General features: G+C 44.8%; 2 protein-coding genes across 8 annotated transcripts in view; both read left to right on the top strand.

Annotated features, from left to right (window-relative positions):
• LOC124236797 (uncharacterized) overlaps positions 1–525 on the top strand; it is a 37,683-nt gene extending 37,158 nt beyond the window's left edge. Inside the window, exon 2 of the mRNA XM_046655748.1 lies at positions 12–525. Within this exon, the coding sequence (XP_046511704.1) occupies positions 12–525 (514 nt within the window). The remainder of the gene's footprint in view (positions 1–11) is intronic.
• Positions 526–1,544: 1,019 nt separating this feature from the next.
• SEPTIN11 (septin 11) overlaps positions 1,545–19,784 on the top strand; it is an 86,600-nt gene continuing 68,360 nt past the window's right edge. For all 7 annotated transcript variants that reach the window (XM_046656286.1, XM_046656282.1, XM_046656285.1 and 4 more), the window contains exon 1: positions 1,545–1,717. In XM_046656286.1, the coding sequence (XP_046512242.1) occupies positions 1,691–1,717 (27 nt within the window). In that variant the 5' untranslated portion in view covers positions 1,545–1,690. The remainder of the gene's footprint in view (positions 1,718–19,784) is intronic.

The following is a 19,784-nucleotide window of genomic DNA, read 5'->3' as shown; positions in this document are numbered from 1 at the left end:
TCTCATTCCAGGAGGTTGCACCGCGTCCTACAAGTGGAATCCAGCCCGGGTGGCCTCAAGCCCCTCGATCCCTCCCCGGGCAGCTCATCGTCTACCTCGCAGCAGCCGGGCTGCGCCCGGAGCCCACTCACCCTTAGCCAAAGGCGGCGCGGCGCCTTCGAGTTCTGCGGCACCCCGGGGACAGACGCAAGGCCCCGAGAAACCTGGGTGTTGCAAGTCTCAGGTCAGACTCCGAGGCGTCCCGGTCTAAAGAGGCGCTTTGTCTTTCACCTAATTCAACAGACCCTGGATTTCCCTGAGGGCGCAATCCCGTCGGCGGATCGCAGCCCTTCCCCGCCTCACCGTGCTTTCCCTGCGCTTCAATCCAACCGGTCCCCCGCCCGACCGGTGGCTATCCTCCGTCACCTCGTCGTCGTGGGCCTCCCTCTTGGGCCCCAAGAGGGGCCGCGGGAATCTACAGCACCTCTGACACAACTCGCCGCCCGGCCTTTGCCCAGGCGCCGCGCCACCCGGCACGCACCATGACCCTGCCATTCGCCCGCCACACCGACGAGCAGAAACGCCCTAACATCTGCTGAGAAAATCCCTTCCCACGGCGGGGGAGTTCCAGTCCCACGTGCCGGAGCCACCCGGACTCCACAGTCCCCCGCCCGGGGCCATCCCGGCCCCCCCCCCAACCCCCCAGCCAGCCGCAGCCCCGCGCGCCTCCGGGTCGTCGGGGTTGTCTCCGGCGATCGAATCAAGTCGGCTGAGACCCCATGTGTGACCAGCGAGCTCTCGTTACAGCCGGGGGCGGCCTGCGACCCCGCGCTCTGGGCAGTCTACAGCTGCCTTAATTCTCCAGCGGGGGTGTCCTTTTCTTCCTCCCCAGCAGGCGGTGGCTTGTAGTCCACGGCAGCAACTACTACGGCCTCTTCCTCTCGACTGGTCCCCTACCCGGCCGTACGCTACAGTGACAGCTTCTAGCTGCCTGTCTTTTCGTCTCTGCCTTATCAAGAGTATTGTGGAGAGGCAACTCTTCCCTCGTGGGGTCTGCCCAGCCCCACTTCGGTCGCCCACCCCTGGTGGCCCGCGCCCCTTCCAAGCCGGTTCCTCCGGGTGGGGCGTGCTGGCCCGGGGCTAACTTTCCGCAAGATGCTGTCCCCGCGGACCCGCCTTGCCCGTGTCCCTTCCCCCTCTCCGCAGCCGCTCTAGCTACCCGCTTCGCGAAGCGCGTGGCGGGACCTGGGCTGGGACCTCCGCGCCCAGGCTTTTACTCGGACTCCAGCACGTGGTGGAACGGGGGGTGGCAGCCAGTGCACAGGCTGGGGGCGTCACGGTGGCACCGGAGAGGGTCATTTCGGGGCCGACGGCAACATTCGGGGAGGGCGAGCCCTGCGGCCTGAGCTTGCCGACCCGGGTCGGAGACCCACCCACCATCCTCCTTCCCACCGCCCCAGCCCGGGCGCGCAGGCTCACACCCCTTCCTGGGGAAGCGAATGGTCCCTTCCAGGCGGGTGGCCATGTTGCTCTAATAAAGCAGGAGGGGCGGCGGCGTGGGGGCAGCAGACGCTGCTGGCTGCGAGCGGGACCCGGGCGCGAGCACAGCGCAGCCGCGAGGGAGCCGCGGGGGAGGCGAGCCGGAGCCGGAGGAGCAGCGAGTGTCGGCGGAGAGCACCCGGGCGCAGCCGGAGCCGGAGCCGCAGCCGCGATGGCCGTGGCCGTGGGGAGACCGTCTGTGAGTGCTGGGGCCTCGCTTCCCTCGCCGGCTGCTCCTCCGGCGCTGGGTAGTCCCTGCTTTCGCGCGGGTGCTGGCGGGGAATACGGGGGACCCGGGTGGGGGCTCCGGACGGTGGCCGCTGCGGCTCGGCTGTGGGTGTGTGCATGAATTTGGGCGCGCATCGGGGGCCATGGGGAGGGCGAGCAGCCCAGAGGCTCCTCTACTACGTGATGCAACAGTGCATCGCCTCGTCGCGCCCCGATTCCGGGGATGTGGGAGAAAAAGGACCCCTCTCTTAATTTCCCATTAAACGGATTCTTTACGCCGCGGTTTTTCTCGGCTGCCTCCCTCTCCCCGCGCACACCTTTTCCCTCGTGACAGCCGAGAAAGGCGCCGAGTGCGGGGGTTTCTCGCCGGCTCCGCGGCGCCGAGGGGCGATCAGGGCGTGGGAATTGTTGGCCAAAGAGCTGTGTGTCACACAGCTGTAGAAGCGGTTCAAAAATAAAGGGGTGGGATTTCCGTGGTGGCTTCCCCAGTGCATTGTGAGATTCTGGACACCCTCAGGCACCACCCGGGTGACCAGGGCCCTGCCCAGGATGTGGACAAAAGCCGTAGATACACACACAAAGTTTTCAAAAGGCCCCCTTGTCGTGGTGGGTGGAAGTATTAAAATGCTCTCCGGCTGGAAGGCCGGGGGCGGCGGGCCGCGGAGGCGGGGACGCGGGGAAGAGGAAGGGAGGGCGTGTGCCTGGAGGAGCGGGTGTCCCGCCGCCCGGAGCGAGGGAGGAAGGGAGGGAGATGCCCCTGGCCGGAGTTTGCTCCCGGGGTGCAAGGCTCAGACCGGGCCCGGGGGCAGCCGGACTTGGAGGGTGCGGTTTCAGTCGGCACTCGGCATCCCCGGGTGGAAGGCGGAGGAAGGGGCGGCGGCGGCCTTTCCTTTTTCTTGAAAGGAGCAGGGCGGCCTGGGCAAGGCGGAGTCCTCTTTCTTTCTCTTTCCCCAGTTCTTTGTCGATGTTCAAAGTCCACTTTCGCCCCACGGGCTTGGGGGCGCCTCGGGCGACGTTCTTCCCGCTCTCCCACCTCCTTTTCCCTCTCTCCCCCTCTCCTTCCCCTAACTGTGTAGCTGCAGGTGGTGGCTGGAGAGATTTTGTAGTTGTAGACGAAAGTTCGGGAGATACGGGAAGCTCTCATACCCCAGACATGCGAGGCTGTGCTCTCGGACTCACGGCTCTTCCTCTTGATCCTCCCGGATACACGCGCCTTTTGGCCCCCACGCCCCACACGCCCGGGAAGTTCGCTGGGTCCCTCTGCGTGTTCTAACTCGGTTTGGTGGTTCGGCTGCCGCGGTGTTTTCACAGACGTGTTCCATAGTCAGAAAATGTGCAGTGGTCACATTAAAGTCTAACTGTGGGCCTTTTAGTTTAATTTTAAACTCTAATATTTAATGACTTACTCTTCAGAATTCAGTTCTCTTGTATACAAATTGTGCTCTGGATAATCCTAGTGGTCATAGATTGTTGTTACTGAGGGTATTTGCATAGTCTCCGGATTCATCCCTTTATTTTTCTGGTGAGGAAATTGAGATCCAGAGAGGTCAAGTTTGTCTGGTTAAATTACTCCCTCTGGCACCCTATACTTATTTCTAGGGCACAGATTCAGATAACTAAAATAACAGTATCTGTTTTAAATAATTGGAGAGCTTCTAGGAATGCAAACGTTCCCGGGGAGGGAGGTCTTTTCCAGTAACACCTATTGCTGGTGCATTCTTGAGACGGGCAGGGGAGGGGGGAGGTGGAAGAAATAATTTGCTGCACATTTTCTATAAATTAGTTAGTTCATATATGTCAGTTAAATAGGAACAGTATGTGGATTTAAGATTTAGTTGTGTGGCCATAATCGTATCCAACACCAGGTCTGCCAACCAGATGTGAGCTTAATCCCACAGAATTCTTGTGTAAGACCTCTCTCATTCAAATAGTAGAGGCGAGTTTTTAAAGTGTATGTGTGCAGAGGAGGTAAATGCTTTCTCTGCACATTCCCTGTTGTCACTGGAATTAAGATTAATTTACTTACAGTTTAAAAACAGAAGACTTTTGGGGACTGAGTTGTGGAATGGGTGATCAAGAGTTGACTACAAAGTTGAAGTCTTTTCATACATTTCCAAGGAGTTGTTCCACTGTTTCACTGTGTTCATTCAGTTTCTGTCTTAAGTGTGGTGTCTGCAATTATGTCTTCAAACAACCCTGGTGAATGCAAAAGATTCTCCAAACCCAGCTCCTGGGGATTGGCACTGCATCCTTCACAGTAGAATTCTCTGCCCGTCCTGTTCCCTTATCTAGCTTATGATTTGAATGAAAGAAAAGAAGGGTGTGTTGAGAGAAAAGAATCACTCCAAAGTTGATTTGTGTGTGAATGGAGTTTCTTTAGTTACTCCTTTAGAATTAGATTTTTTTTTAAAGTTGCTTAGGAAAATAGGAACCGATCTCTTTTAGCTACAAACTGCCTGGCCCATCCAGACTGAAGGAAAGTTCAGTCGGAGTCATTTGCCCTCAACTTTAGACATTCTTGAATTTGAACATCTTTAGTGTGATATCCCAGGTATATGTGACATTTTACTGGGCAAAAATCCTCATGTGTTGAACGCAGACTGTCTTATGAAGTGGTTATATTCAGTTGTAACCATTTAAACCTCAAGGCTAAATTCAGATGTTTCTTAAGTGGATTTGTTGTTGGCTGGAAAACAAAAGCTTCAGCTGAGTTGATACTGTTTATTTCCATTTTGATCTTGACCCCTACCTTCTCCATTTTCCCACAGACAGTTTTTGGGCTTGGCTCTGCTCTTTCCAGAATGTAACTGATGATTAGCAAGAGCATTTCTCCCCTAGGGATGTGTCCATATTTTGGATGAGTTAGTATTTTTACTTCCAAGTCCCAGGTCAGCTATTATCTTTAAGCAGAGCATGGTAATTTACCCTACCTGGGAATCGGGCTTTACAGTGCTGATCCACTCTCTCTTAAGGTGTGGTGTTCAAGTTATAGAGTCTAGGAGTTGAAAGGAACTTTAGAGGCCATTTGGTTCAGCCTCCTCCCCAGTGCAGAAATATTTCTTACTTTATCCCTAACAGAAGGTATGTGTTTAAATTTTCCCAGTGGTGGAGATTCTTCTATGATATCCTTCAAGAAACACATTTAAATTTTTTTTTTTTTTTTTGCCTGTTTAGCCAAAAGAAATGGAAAGCCAAGTTCATTTACTCACTCATTTAACACTATTTGAGTGCCTCCTATGTACCAGGTATTGTTCTAGATGCTGAGGATACAGCTGTAGATATGAGAGAAATTTCTTTCTTACCTGGAGCTTTTATTTTCTGAGAGATGTGGTGTCCATATGTATTAAAGTGACAGACTTCAGTGAATTTTGTAAGCCATTTAGAGAGAAAGGGAATTATGTGCGTATTGCTGAGTCAACAATTATGATGCAGGTAAAGGATCTTATCTGAGGATCACTGTAGACAGTTCCTGAAGATATGGTCCCTCTTCAGCAGGAGGAGGGTGGGTACTGACAGTGAAATGTTATTTCCCCTTGCTATATAATTGCCATTTCTATGACTTGAGGATGTGGCCCCCGTACGGAGGGCTCTGGCTGTTATATTTGGAGGAAGATTAGTGGAGCTGAAAAAGGTCCAGGAGTTGGCCATCTAAGTGATAAAGGGGCTGTCATCCATGGGGAGTTTTGAAAAATTAAAACTCTTTAGTCAATGATATAAATTATACACATTGAGGCTCTATAAGCAGTTATTAAGGAATGCAAGAAGTGTTTGAGGTGCAGTAATCCCTGCTTTCTAAATCTTTTGAAAGCTGTAGATAATTATCTTTTAAAATATCGTCTTTAAAAATAATGTGTCTTTATCACAATGAAAGATAGACACGAGGAACTGATTAAAAGAACAAAACTACGATATCCCACCATCCTGATGTAACAGCTCTTAGGTTGTTAGTGTGTTTTCATCCACTTTTTGAGGTTTATAGCAGCAAGCATAACCCATCTTGCATAAACTGCTGCTTAGAAACCAAACTGTGTGCCTGGATGGGCCCTATCTATTTGGACAGTAAAATAATGGAGGGAGCAGATGCTTCGTGCTTTTGCAGGGGCCACCCTATGTCTGTGGCCAGACAAAGGAACGAATGATTTGGATCACCTGCTTTGATTGATTGCTGAAAGACCCAGCGTTTACACCCATGGTGATGCCATAGCTAAGAATGATCTTTGGGTTTTGACTCCCTGTGGAGCAGGCTACAATCAGAGTTTTCTGTGCCTGTGTTTCTCTTTGTAGGACCTTAAACTTGTTTGAGGGGATAGGGGCTGCTCTTGGGTTTTATCATTTATTGAGAACTTTCAGCTAGACTTGTCTCAACTGGGGTCAGTGAAACTGAACCACTATTTAAACAAAGACCCAGGAGATCTAAAGCTTCTGTCCTTTTTCCCAAGCAGACCTACTTTACAGTATAATTGATACCCCCTTTGTTTTGTTTTGTTTAAATTGACAGAAGCTCCCTTCCAACTAAACAATACCTCTCCTGACCCACTCAGGCCTGCTGGCAGCCCGTCAGTGCAGTGGCTGTTGCTCGTAAGAACAATACTTGGGCTCAGGTGATACAAATTCTGAAAAGCATTTGCTGGGTGATCTAAAATCAAATTTGCATCGTCTGCAGTAGAAATCAGGAGTCTGTTCCCTGACAGGACCAGAGCCGTGGCGTTAGAGCCACTTTTCTTAGGATCTGTGCCAGTGAGTATGAGCGCCTCGCTCAAAAGGCTGCAGGAAGTCGAGTTGTGTGGGCACATTCTGTCCACCTGCTGAAATGTGACCATGTGGGACGGAGTGTGATGTGCTGATGGCGGGGCAGGCTGAGGTGCAGAAAGGCTTCGCGCTCCAAAAAGGAATTCTTTCGTACCTGACAAGTGGGAGCTTTGTTCTTGCATTTTCTTCTTCTTTTTTTTTTTTTTGGTACTTTAAAAGTTGTGGTAAAAATACTCATAAAATGTATCTGATTGTTTTTGATAATTAAGTAACATTCCTTTGGGAAGAATTTATGATTTTCTTATTTTCTAATTTTTTTCTTGGAAAAGTAGAATCACAGTCATGTAAATAGGTTAGAAGTGGAAAAACAAAACACCCCTCAACATGTGAACACATCCATAGTCATTCTTGGCTTCCTCCTCCATCTGCTTCATCAGATATTTCTTGTGCACTTTCTGTGTATGGGTGCTGAGGTTATGATGTTGAGTACTTGAGATGCTATCTCTGCTGCTGTCATAAAATTTCTCTGAAGGACGAACAAGCAATTGGACTTAGCAAGGAATGCGAAGTGGAAAAGTGTTCCAAGCCAAGGGAACAGCATGTGCACAGCTCTGGAAGTGAGAGAGAGAGGCTCTTAAAAAAAATCCAGCGTAGCTGAGCCATCAGCATTCAGGACGGGGTAGAGTAGACAGACAGGAGGCTGGGAAGGTTGGAAAAGATCAGATCACACAGTGCATTCTTCAAGACATATGTGTGATTACTACAAAACTCTTTAAGTATTTTGTATCCTGTCCCCCAACTTAGGATATCTCAGCTTCTGGGAATTGGTTGGTGGCAGACACTGAAAATCTGCAGAGTACTATCTCTTCAGGGTTCAGTAGAGGAGAGGGGAGATGAGAAAGGATCAGGAGCTGATTCCTTTCATGGCCAAAATGGGCCCTGAGGAACGGAGGAAGCAAAGACTGAGGAAGGACACAAAGAGAAAGATGAGGGGTCCAGTGACAACACGCCCAGCATAGGTCTTCCTCTGTCCAGTCTTCTCAAGATGTGGAACTAGAAATTCTAGTTTTCTTAGACAGTGAAGCAGCTGAGTCCTGCAGCAGGAATGGTGGGACTCCTCCCACGTTGAACTGCAGGGGCCCATCAGTGTCGTCCATAAAGAAAATTAAAAACCCATTGGATCCTATGAAAGTAGGAGGAAAGTCTTAAAAGTCAGGGCTGTCTTAAGACTTAATACCTTTTTCATTCTTATCATCCCTTTGTGTGCCCTTTTCTTGCCAATGTAAGTTTCGTGAATCTCCTTAAGGGTGCCCATTGAATTTACTCAGACCTGCAGTTGGAAGGAAAAGCCTTGACCAAAACCTCTGCATGGAAAGCCTGTTCAGCAACTTGATTTTTATTTGTTTAATTAATTAATACTGTTTTTGCTGAGGAAGATTCACCCTGAGCAAACGTCTGTGCCAATCTACCTCTATTTTTCTGAATGTGGGCCATCAGTACAGCATAGCCGCTAACATAGCAATGTAGGTCCGCACCCGGGAGCTGAACCAGGGCCACTGAAGCAGAGTGTGCCAAACTTAACCATTAGGCCACTGGGGCTGGCCCAGCATCTTGACTTTTAAATTTTTTCTATTTAAATTACTGTCAAGACAGTTATCTTACTTTATCCTCATGAAATTCGTGAGAAATGATATAGACAAGGAAACTGAGGCACAAAGAAGTTGTCACTTACCTAATATGGTACACCAGTGAATGGGAGAGCTAGACTTCAGAACCAACAGCTCTTAGACCAACATGCATACAAACCTGCCATTTGTATTGGTCACTTAGGCTGAATTATACTGAGGTAACATTTGGTCCCAAGTTTGGGTAGCTTACACAGCAAAGGTTTATTTATCACTTAGGGTCCTTGTCTGTTCCATCCTCTGAGATCTCTGTGTCGGCCCAGGACCCAGGCTGAGGGACTGTTCTCTCTCTGGACAGTGTGAGTCTGGGGGCAGAGGAAAAAGAGACATGCTGAATGCTGAGCTGACCCTTCCAGCTCTTAGAGGGGTCAGTTCCACACGAACTTCACTGGCCAGAGTAAATGGTCACTCCTAAATTCAACAGGATGGAGATGGATAATCTTTCTGCAAAGAGTGGCACTGCCAATCACTTGGCCAAGCCTGAGGGCCGTGGGATGGGGACGTAAATCCTCCCCTCGGGAGGGGCAGGGAATATTTTGAATAAGAGTTCACCGCACCTTCCTCATCGGGGAGTCAAATATAGAGCCGAGGGTCTTTATTATTTTAAAAGAATTGTCTCCCTGTCTATAATGATTTTTCTCACTCTGTTTGTCTTACTCTGATTCTAGCTGGACGTGGTAGAATGATGGGAGACAGAGAAAGAGTGTGTGTGTGTGTTAAGCAATCAGAATGAACTGAAGGCAGAGTGTGATCATTCCTATTGTTCACTCACAATGAGATGCGCTTCCAGTAGCACCATCACCAAGTAAGTGATGTGTGGTGACCTTCTGAAAGACGTTCTGTGCTGCTGTCTGGTGGCCCAGCTCTGGGACTGTACTCTCTGGGAAATGGTTTTGAGGCCATTAGGACTTCCAGCTGCTTGACAGAATTATTTCCCTTGGGGCACTTCCAAATCAGTCCTCTCCCAGCCCGTCTGTTCCTACATGCAGATGCTCAGATGGCACCTTTCTTTTCCTGACTTGGTTTTCTCTGACTGAGAGGCGGTAGTATATTGCATTCTGTTCAAGAATGTGGGCTCTGGAGCCAGACTGCTGGGGTGCTAGGCTCTCAGCTCTGCCATTTAACCACCTTTGTGACCTTAGGCAAGTGGCTCACCAGCCACCTCATCTGTAAAAAATAATAGTACCTTCCTCAAAGATTGACAGGATTAAATGAGTTAGTCCACACAAAGTGCTTGAGACGTTTGTCCTCAATAAACGGGAAAAGAATACTGAAATAATACCAGCTTTATACCAAAGACCGTGCTCAACCAAAGCCGCCAACCCATCCACCGCAGTAGGAAGTGAGCATTTGCCCTTTTCCATCGCACCCGTGGAAGACACAGTCTTCCCTGTTTCTAGTCAGAGCACGCCTTTGAGGCACAGATCCAGTTTACCCCCTCCTCGAAGCCTCCACTTGCCAATCCAAGTTTTGGTGATTTTTCTGCCTTTGAGTTCCTGCAGCAGTGATTGCCTGCAATACTTATGTGTCACCCACACCGTGTTCTGGAGCCCTCTCCCCCAGTTATCTTTAAGTTCCTTTTTTTTAAAAGAAAAAGGAATGATCAAATATAGCTGTGAATGTTAAAGAAAAAAACCCCAAAACCTCATTACTATGAGCAGTATATTCTGCTAGCCTGGACCATATTCATGCATTCTTAGCCTATGTTGCCAGACTTAAGGGGAGGGACTGTGTTGTACCCCGGCAATAATAAATCTTCAACTGAACGAGTGAAAATTGATCCTTTGGATCAGTTGGATGAGATCTGTGCAGGCCCACATCCTCTCAGTCCACCTCTTCATTCCAGCTGGTGCAGGTGCTGTTGTTCAGGCAGGTGTAGACCTCATACCTGCAGCTTTCTGCCCCAGGCTTCTCTGCTGTAGCCACGTGGGTTCTGCTTAGCTGTTCTGCCCTATGTACATAGCTGGATGTCCAAGGGAGTTACCGTCTTATGGGGCAATCCTTAACTGATGGGGGTGGAAGCTGGTGGATAAATACTGCTTTCTCTTCATGAAGATGATTGTGAGGCACAATCTATATGGCTCTTTAGAGGGTCCCCCGTGGTCCCAGGCCCAGCCCACAGGGGCGATCAGCTCCATATGTATACGCTAAGGATGGCTCTCCCTCCTTTCCTGTCTCACTGATCCCTGTCCCCACTCCTCTTCCTCTGGATCACTTCCCCAAATAGCTGCATGCGCGCAAGCCTTGTCTTAGGCCCCTAAATTTTGGGGAAACCTGAGTGAAAACACCTTGTTTCCTGGTTTGGGGTTCATCTTTCACCTTATGCAAATGAGGGAGCATGAATGTTACTTTTATAACATACCAAGTTACTCTGGACATTAAGAAATATGCTCGGGGCTGGCCCCGTGGCCGAGTGGTTAAGTTCGCGCGCTCCACTGCAGGCAGCCCAGTGTTTCGTTGGTTCGAATCCTGGGCGCGGACATGGCACTGCTCATCAAACCACGCTGAGGCAGCGTCCCACATGCCACAACTAGAAGAACCCACAACAAAGAATATACAACTATGTACCGGGGGGCTTTGGGGAGAAAAAGGAAAAAAATAAAATCTTAAAAAAAAAAAAAAAAAAAAGAAATATGCTCACAGCAAACTAATCCTATATCAGGTTTTTACTATTTATTAGAGGCCAGACTTGAAACTGTTATAAAAACTAGACTCAGAAAAGAAAAAAACTGGATGTATCACCTAAACTTTACTATCATTTTCGTTGCTAGGTCCTTGGAATGGAACTCTCTCATATTCTCTCAGGATGGAAGTGCTTGTTTCTGAGTGTGTTGTGCCTTGTTTGTTCTGTAACTTGTTTAACATACCCATTTCAAGTGAATTACATATTTTGCATTCTAGAAACTAGATACAGAGCTTATGGGGGAAAATATGTTTTTGGTACATGAGCTGTGAACTTGGGCCAAAGCTTAAAATTGTTTTGACAAAGTCAGAGAAACTTTTGGGCTCACACTGTCTGCATATTGGAAAAATGAGGTAATAATTCTTGAAACAAGTTTTAATTAACTAATACTAAGCAATTTTAAGGCCCCAGATTAACTTAAGCGTCTGCCTGAGAGTTCTTAGGATGATGGTTCAAATCACCCCTTCGCTTTGCATGAACCACAGGTGGTTTCTGATGATGTGGTAGAGATCCTTAGAAACGCCGTAAACCAAACTGATTCGTTCTCCAATTTCCCCCGATTTTATCACCTTTACTCCCACTCTTTGAGGTTTGGTTTGACTTTTTGTGTGGGTGGGCCATCTAAGACTCTACCCCGCCTGATGGAATGATTACACTGTCTATTACATACCTCTTTGTGTTCAAAGGTCCTAAGCTGAAGCACAGTGTCACCTCTGAGCTCTCTAAAGAAGTCTTTTAGTTTTTGGTAATCAAATTTGCCCCATCCAGAATCCAGAATTCCAAGGTATTTTAAGAATTTAAGGCAGAAAATTAAATTAATTAAGATAAAGTTTCAGCCATTAAAAAGACTAATAATGTATTGCCAGTCGCTGCTTTTCAGCTGTGTGGAAGAGAACCTGAGTCTAAAGTGGATTTTATAACCCAATCCAAGCTGGGGGTGATGAGGACTCTCAGGGACTTTACAGAATAGACATTTATTTAGGCATATTGGGGAGTTAGGGATACTGCTAAATATTGCTACATCTTCCTTCTTGAAACTTGTATTCTTATTGCTGAAAGGCTTGTCCTATTTCCCACTTATTAAGTCGCTTAACAAACATTGAGCCCCAGCCAGCACCACGCATGAGTGAAGATGTCAAAACCACATTTCTTCTCATTCTCCCACCAAACCAAACTAGAACCAAAATATTTTTGGCAAAAGGATCTCCCTGTCACTCAGATGTTCAAAACCTTGGAATAAGGCTTGGATTCAGGGACGAGTTACCCAGTCTTGTTTGTCACTCCTACCTCATGTCTCAACCATTAGCAGCCTCATTCGTGGTTATCATCAACCAGTCAGATATTTTAGGATCTTCTGTATTTATAACCCTGAGCTTCCATGATCTGGAGGGTCTCAGCAGGCTCCGCCATTCAACCCTCCCCTTTCCCTTACATAGTAAACATCCGGAACTTGGTTCAGCCTTCAGAGAGAGTAGGGCCCATTTTATTTTCCTTCTCTTCCCTTTTTGTGATGTAATCGGAGGAGTGCTAGAAAGACAACCCAACTTTCTTTCCTCCTAGGTTACCATTGGAAATTTTCTCTTTTGGATTAAGGCAGGGATAAGAGGGCACATCAAAGGAAATTGGAAAATTGTATCAGAATCTGGAGGGCATATCTTCAAAATCTCTGCCAGATTAATATGTGCACTCCATTCCCTCTTCAGAGCACGCTGACCGCCCACCACGTGCCAGAGGCTTTTGACTAGTAAACTAGTATTCTGTTCTAGGACACAGAGGCAGTTTCTGTACCCACCGTGCTTACTGGGTCTGTTGTTTGTTTCCAAACCTGCTTGTGCCAGTTGTAGTAATAATTATAATTGCATAATTTAGTTTAATATTATGTAAATCTATGAAATATAAGTGTGAAAATAGAGTTGCTTCTAAATTAGATGCTTTGCAAAGATTTAGTAAAGGTGAAAATTTTGCTAAAATAAAACTGCCATGAATGTAATGTGGTTATGATAATCATAAAAAGTTGGAAGAAAAAAATGTGAGAATGTAAAAAGAGTTTCTGCATTCAGATTGTGATGAAATGCTTTTAAATTCTGGCTCCACTTGAAAGAAACAAACTAGAAATCATAGATGATGTCTATGGGTTTTTGCTAGAAGGACCCTTATAATTGGAATTCCTCTCACTCATTGTGATGAAAAAACCTTGACCTTTTGTCAAAAAATTGGTGAATGAATGTATGCTTATATGTTTTAAGGTGAAATAAAACGTTTAGGCTATAACTATTGTTTTTAAAATTCTAGTCTCTAAGGGTCTTTTAAGATAAATTGTCCAACCACTGCTCCTGACAGCCTTGGACAAAAGGTCTGTAGGGGACAGAAGAATCGTTCCTCCCAACTTGTGCTCCCCCATCCCCATATTCTGACCCGTATGCCCTCTGGTTGAGAAGCATTGTGTATAACTATCCCCACGGGGTAGATGGGGGGAAAAAGGTTGAGAACTACTGGTTTGTCCTGGGTTGAGATATAGATGTCTCTGGGAGAGTTAACTCACTTGACATTATTTAACTTCCTTTACACCTGATATAAATGGTTATCAGCTTTTTCTTTTCTTTCTGATTTCAAAGAGATGAAAGGACACTAGAAACATTATCTGTTTCATCAGTTTCCTTTAGCTTAGTCAGGAATAAAGGAAAATATGGTTTGGGAAGCAAAATAATCTCATTTTGGAAACGCAGGGTTACTTTAGTGATCTTTTACATTCTCTCTTTGAGATACGCATGCACGCACACATGAGATATGGGTTACTCAAAGATGTGCTCAGTCTGTTTGGGAAGAAGAAACCATCTCATTAGATGTAGATGAAAGCGTGGACCACAGTGTTTGTAACCAGCCTTCCTGGATTTTTACATTCGTTCAAGTGCCTTGACTTTTTGGTTCAAGTGGTTCGGTCCAACTATCCTGGATAATCTTCCATCAGCAATTTGATTTAACTTTTAATCCCAACCATGAGAAAATTGGGTTAAAAAAACAAGTAGAAAGTTGTCTTTCTATTCCAAAATAAAAGGAGTGGGAGGAGAAAACAACAAATCGGAAGCTGAAATGTGTGATTTCTCCATTTCTCAAACTAAAACTGGAATCATTTTTCAGGGTTTTTTTTTGTCTTTAAATATACGTTTGAAATGTTATTGCTAATTTGCAGCTTGGCTTTGCCACTAAACTCATTACACACACTGCAGTGATGTCTTAATGGAAGTTGTGCAATTCCACAGATTTTTCCTGTGATTTGATTTCAATGGGTAAAAGTTGATTTTCACAATAACTTTGTGAGGTAGTTTGATTAGATATTTTTTTTTTTTTTTGAGGAAGATTAGCCCTGAGCTAACATCTTTTTCCAATCCTCCTCTTTTTGCTGAGGAAGACTGACCCTGAGCTAACATCTGTGCCCATCTTCCTCTATTTTATATGTGGGATGCCTGCCAGGGCATGGCATGCCAAGTGGTGCGTAGGTTCACACCTGGGATCCAGACTGGCAAACCCCGGGCCGCCGAAGCAGAATGTGCACACTTCACCGCTGCACCACCGGCAGGCCCTACATGTTATTCTTGACTCAATCCGTTCAGTCCCTATTTGATGGATCAGGACTCAGACTTGCCCAAGATAAACTGTGTTGATCTTAAGGCCAAGCCTTCTGACTATTGGTTATACCCTCTTCTTACCAAATGGAAATACCACCCTAGGCTGCAGAACAGCTCCGTCAGATGGAACTTTCTATGATCATGTTCTATTGCTGCATTGTTCAGTGTAGTAGCCACCAGCTGTATGTGGCTATTGAACACTTGAAATATGGCTGGTGCAACTGTAGAATTAAATCTTACAGATTTCATCTTAAATCTTGTAGAATTTACCTTGTTTAATTTCAATTAATTTGCATTTTAATTAGCCAGATGTGGCTAGTGGCTACCATAGTGGATAGTGAAGCTTAAGGAGTATAGTCTAGAAGAATTTACAATCTGATCTCTCCTTTTTTAAGATAAACTTTTTAGTTTAGGGACATTTTAAACATATACAAGAATAGAGATATGGTATCATGAACGCTTCCATCTCATCACCCAGGCCAATCTTATGTCATCGATTTCCCTTTCTCTCTAACCTCTTTCTCTACCCCCGACCCCCTAAATTATTTTGAAGTAAATCCCAGGCACAGTCTAATCTCATTTTAAGAGCTAAGCTGGTGACCTGGGAGAAGGGGGGAAATGATATCAGGAAGAGGTACTCAGGATCTTCAAATGTATTTGTGATTAAAAACAAAAGACTTGAAGCATATGGATGGTAAAAGTTGTAATTAACAAAGATAGGTAATGTTAATTACAAAAGATAGGTAATGATTATATAGATGAGTGATATTCTGTATGTTTGAAATATTTCATCACCATTGCCATCATAATAAAAAGCCAAGTTTGAGCCCAGAGATGGAACAGTCACTGTGTCAGGCCTCGCTTACCTTGCTTATATTGAACTTTGGTTTATGGGTAATTTAAACATTCAAACGTTGTTCACGGGCAATATTTATTGTTGAGCTTTATTGAATGCCAGCAGTGCTATAGAGTCGTAGGACTTTAAAAGATAGAGAGGCAGCTGAGGACCATTTCTAGCCCGATCTCCTTGGAGCACTTAGTTCCAGAGAGTAGGATCTTGCTTTGAGCTCTCATTGCACTGCCCAGTTCTTTCTCTCACACCACACTTGCCACATCGACTGATTCGCTGAGTTAAAGCTTGCAGTAAGTCTCTCCTAACTAGTTTTTAAAACGACAGATTCTATGACCTCTTTTAGGGGAGAGAGATTATTTCTAAGTCTCCGTGTGGTGTTGTAGATACCCTTGTTGGAGAGAAATGTTTTTGTAATTAACAGTATAAAGAAGTCATTTATGACATTTTATCTTTTGGGCTGAGAATTTATGCCTATTACTGGTAGAGATTATTAGAGGAAATGCCTGTTTGTTTTCTGTATTTCTGTTTATAAAAGAAACCCTTGTAGCAAGCACATTTTGGTCGTGTGGACACACTGAAGGAAATACTGCTTGCATCGATGATATTTAAAAGTGCACTTTTCCTTCACAACATAAAGCAAGAATTGTTGCTGTGCTTTTATAGTTGAATTTAGGGGCTTATAAAGATTTTCTTCCTTATGGTAGAGTGCAGAATGTGTATATTCTAAATTTGGAACGCTATACTTAGGATTTCAGGATTTAAGGGGAAAGAATTTGTGATGGTAAAAGGATCTTGTATCATCAGAAATGCTCCCAGGCCTTGGCTCAGCTGTCCTATTGATGGAAAAAGATAATCGCTTTAGAAGAGGAGCTGTTAAACATTTCAGCAACATTCTGAACAACTGCAAGGCTACAGTTGCGACAGGATGCCCTTCCTCTCCCATGGTCACGTCTCCAGTAGAGTCTGCCCTTTGTGTTCCTTTGGGCTCTTGTTAACCACATTCCTGGGAGAGAGGGAAAAGCTATGTCTAATCGCATCATCTACGTTGCACTTTAGTCCAATTTGCTTCTATTCCATGATTTGTGGAAATAGTGAATAGTTGGTTAACACCCTACGTATTAATGTTACCACGACTCAAGATTTATGCCGTTTTTGCTAATAATACTCCTGTGAAATGAGCATTCTTGTCTCCACTTGGCAAGAGGTTTGAATCCATGGTAGGGCTAAGAACAAGATTTAGAAAGATGTTTTGTCAAAATCAGTTGCTCTGTCCTTTTCATGCAGGGTAGAGACAAGAAACTGTTAAGACAAGAAACTTTTGAAATGACTGACCTGATTAGGAAAATATAGCGACTATTTTCAGCAAGGAGGGCACGAGATTAGTATGACTAGCAGTTTTTTTTTAATGTATTAAGCTTATAGATTTGGAAAGGCTTTTATAATAGACCAAATTTAAACCTAGCAATAACACATCTTGAAAAAGAAAATAAAAAATTCGTGTAATCTAGATCTCAATTAATGCTTGCACTTTATTACAGTTAGGAAAATACTTAACTTGATAGAGCCATAACATTAATAAGAAATAGAAGTTTACCTTATATATTCTCTTTAAAATAGTGTATGATCAGTGGTTTATCACGCAGCTTTGGTAGACCTCAATTTGATTCTGGATTGAATTATTTATGGCATGGTAAGACAGTAAGGGAGAGAAATCGATAAACCATCTTTGAGCAGGATGAGCTTCATTATTTGACTCATTTATTTGAGGAAGAAAAACACCAAAGGGACAACTCTCAGATTTTCAAACTACTGTGAATGGGCAGGCACATGCCACCTCTTGGCTCTGGCTGGTGAAATGAGCACCTTAGTGGTGCCATAGCTTTCAGTTTTCAAGAGAAGCTGGACATTTAGAGTTTGAGGTGAAATCTCCTCTGAAAATGTTGGCCACTGAATCAAATATTTTTAAAATACTGTGTGGGCCACATAAACATGTTTGTGGGCTGAGACTGCCAATTTGCAATCTGATTTCATTTGTTTTTCTTGTATTTGGATAAAGAAACCATTAAAGTTTTTTGTTGTTTTTCGGTGCGTTCTTTTGGTATGCCCATTTTTGTAGCAAATGTGCTTATTTTTAAAATAGAAGTGAAGCAGTTGCTTGAACTCTGATTTGAGAGTGTGTAGATCGTTTGAGGACAGCAGCAAGACTTTTAAATTGTTTCCTTAACAGGATATCTCCAAACAGGTTTGAGCTGTAGGAGATGGAGTGGGGAGAAGCAGAACCGAAGTTGAGCTGTGTGGTGTGACTGGAGCCCACGGCAGAGAGAGCGGGGGCATTCTTGAGTGTGGTCTCCCGGGCAGATGTCCCTCTGCAAAAACAGGTGCTATAGATAGTGAATGGGTTTGGAGTTTTTTCTTTTTGGTTGAGGTCCAATGACAGTTAATGGCTGTTCCTTACAGGCTGTGAAATTATTTATGAGCCTGGCAGTAGGAGGATGTAAAATGCAAGTGGCTATAGGTAGAATAAGGTGTGTTACCAAATTCCAATAAGTTGTTAGTGCTAGAGCCAGGAGGGACGTTAGAGGTCATCTACTCCAGGGCCTTCCTGTGAGAGAGGAAACCGAGGCCTGGGGGGTTCGCTTGAGGCTCAGATTTCTCATTAACCCTTCGCTGTCCAGCAGGAACTCAGCACTCGCCCTTCTTTGCCCCTCTTCTTCTTCCCATCTATTGAATTGTGACAATTAGAGAGTCTTGAAAAACAAAAAAAGCAAATGTTTAGTAAACAGAATATTTAGAAAATGTCTTCCTAGGAGGTTCCTTTAGCTTGTATTTCTAATTCTCAGAAACATTTTATTGATAAAATTTCTGTTGTTTTTGTATGGATTTTGAGAGCCTTCTTTTCAAAAGCTTGCTCTTCCATAATGTTTTTAGGAAGCAAAAAACTGGTTAGATCATCAACAGAAAATGTGGCAAAATTACCTTTAATTCTGCAGAATTTCCTAGTGGTCATTTGAATCATGTGAAGTGGTTGATTTTAGCTGTTTCTGAACTATAAAAATGGTAGTTCCACATGATTCAAGATCACAGTTTGAGACAAAGGGTAACGAGGAGTATTTGGGGTGTCTTCCTATTCTTCTAAAGATATTCTCGGCATTTTACATGGTCATTGACCATTCAGCCCTTCTCAGTTTATCCTGCTCAAACACTGTTATGCTGGAGCATTTTTACTGAGAAATGTGGAATGGAAAGCTCCATGTGCACACGTGGCCCAATCTTCCTTTCACATATTATGTTTGGCTTGAAAAACCTCCTTTGCCTTGAAGAAAAGACTACCAGCGAAAGTCAGATGCTGGATTTGTTCCTAATTTTTCAGGCCAGCAGAATCAAGTTGGAATGGAAGTCTTGGTCAACAGCACCATAGTTTGATATGCTGTTATATTAATATTACACCTTGTCTTGAGGATCTGAGACTCTTGAAAAAATTGCCCTGTTATTGTCATCAAATTCTAATTCTGATTTGGCGGTGGTAGTGGGGGTGGGGGAGCCAGTGGGCCCACAGAAAGCAAGGTCATAAGCTTTAGACATTTTCTTCTGCTAGTTTTCTAAATTGAATCCATTGAATATTGGCTTTGTCAACCAACTTTTGTAGCATTTGAGCATTTTGGAGATTCAAAAATAAGCATAAAGTAAGAGACATTTGAGCTTAACTCTGATAGTTAGGGAACAACTTGAGAGATGTTGTGACCTCTAGATCATATTTCAGACCCCTAACCAAATAAAGTCAGTCTTTGGACTTTAGGCATCAAGGGAATTCATAATAAATGTATGCATGCTCATTTTTCTTAAGAAATTAGAAAAAAGAAATCCACCCAAAATCCAGTCAAGAGGAGAAAGCCAAACTCTACCAACTTCATGGTTCATAAAGATCAGAGTGCACCACAGCTGAATAAATACAACTAAGAGCCATCACAAACAGCAACTGGCAATGGGATGCTTCTGTACTATGAATAGGAGGGTTAGTTAGAAATTCACTCTGACATTTCAGGCCCCTTTGAACTATTAATTTAAAATTCAGGTGCTTACTCCAGTTCTTAAAAAGCATTTCATAATACTTGTGTACCAACTATCGAACTAAAGGGCCTTTTAATTTTTATTGGGATAAGAGATTTTCCAAAGGAAAAAGGTATTGGAGAAGCTGAATGTGTTTTTCCCTCCCTCTTAATTTATTTCTGCAGAAATGCCCTTCCATACTCTTTTTCCCTTCAGGATAAAGGCTCACCTCCCAGGTGATGTGCATGCCCTTCCGTGACTCGACACCTTTCTTTCCATCATCCTCATTGTGCTACTTTGCAGGCCCTGTGCACAGCCTCTCCTTTCACGTGGCTCACTTGGCGTGTCACATGAATGCCTTTCTCCTGGCCTCTTCTTCCCACCCTCCCTCTGCA

The sequence above is a fragment of the Equus quagga genome, chromosome 3 (assembly GCF_021613505.1).
Source record: "Equus quagga isolate Etosha38 chromosome 3, UCLA_HA_Equagga_1.0, whole genome shotgun sequence".
In the NCBI taxonomy this organism is placed as follows: Eukaryota; Metazoa; Chordata; class Mammalia; order Perissodactyla; family Equidae; genus Equus; species Equus quagga.
The sequence above is the reverse complement of the archived record's forward strand: the minus strand, read 5'-3'. Positions and strand labels throughout refer to the sequence as shown.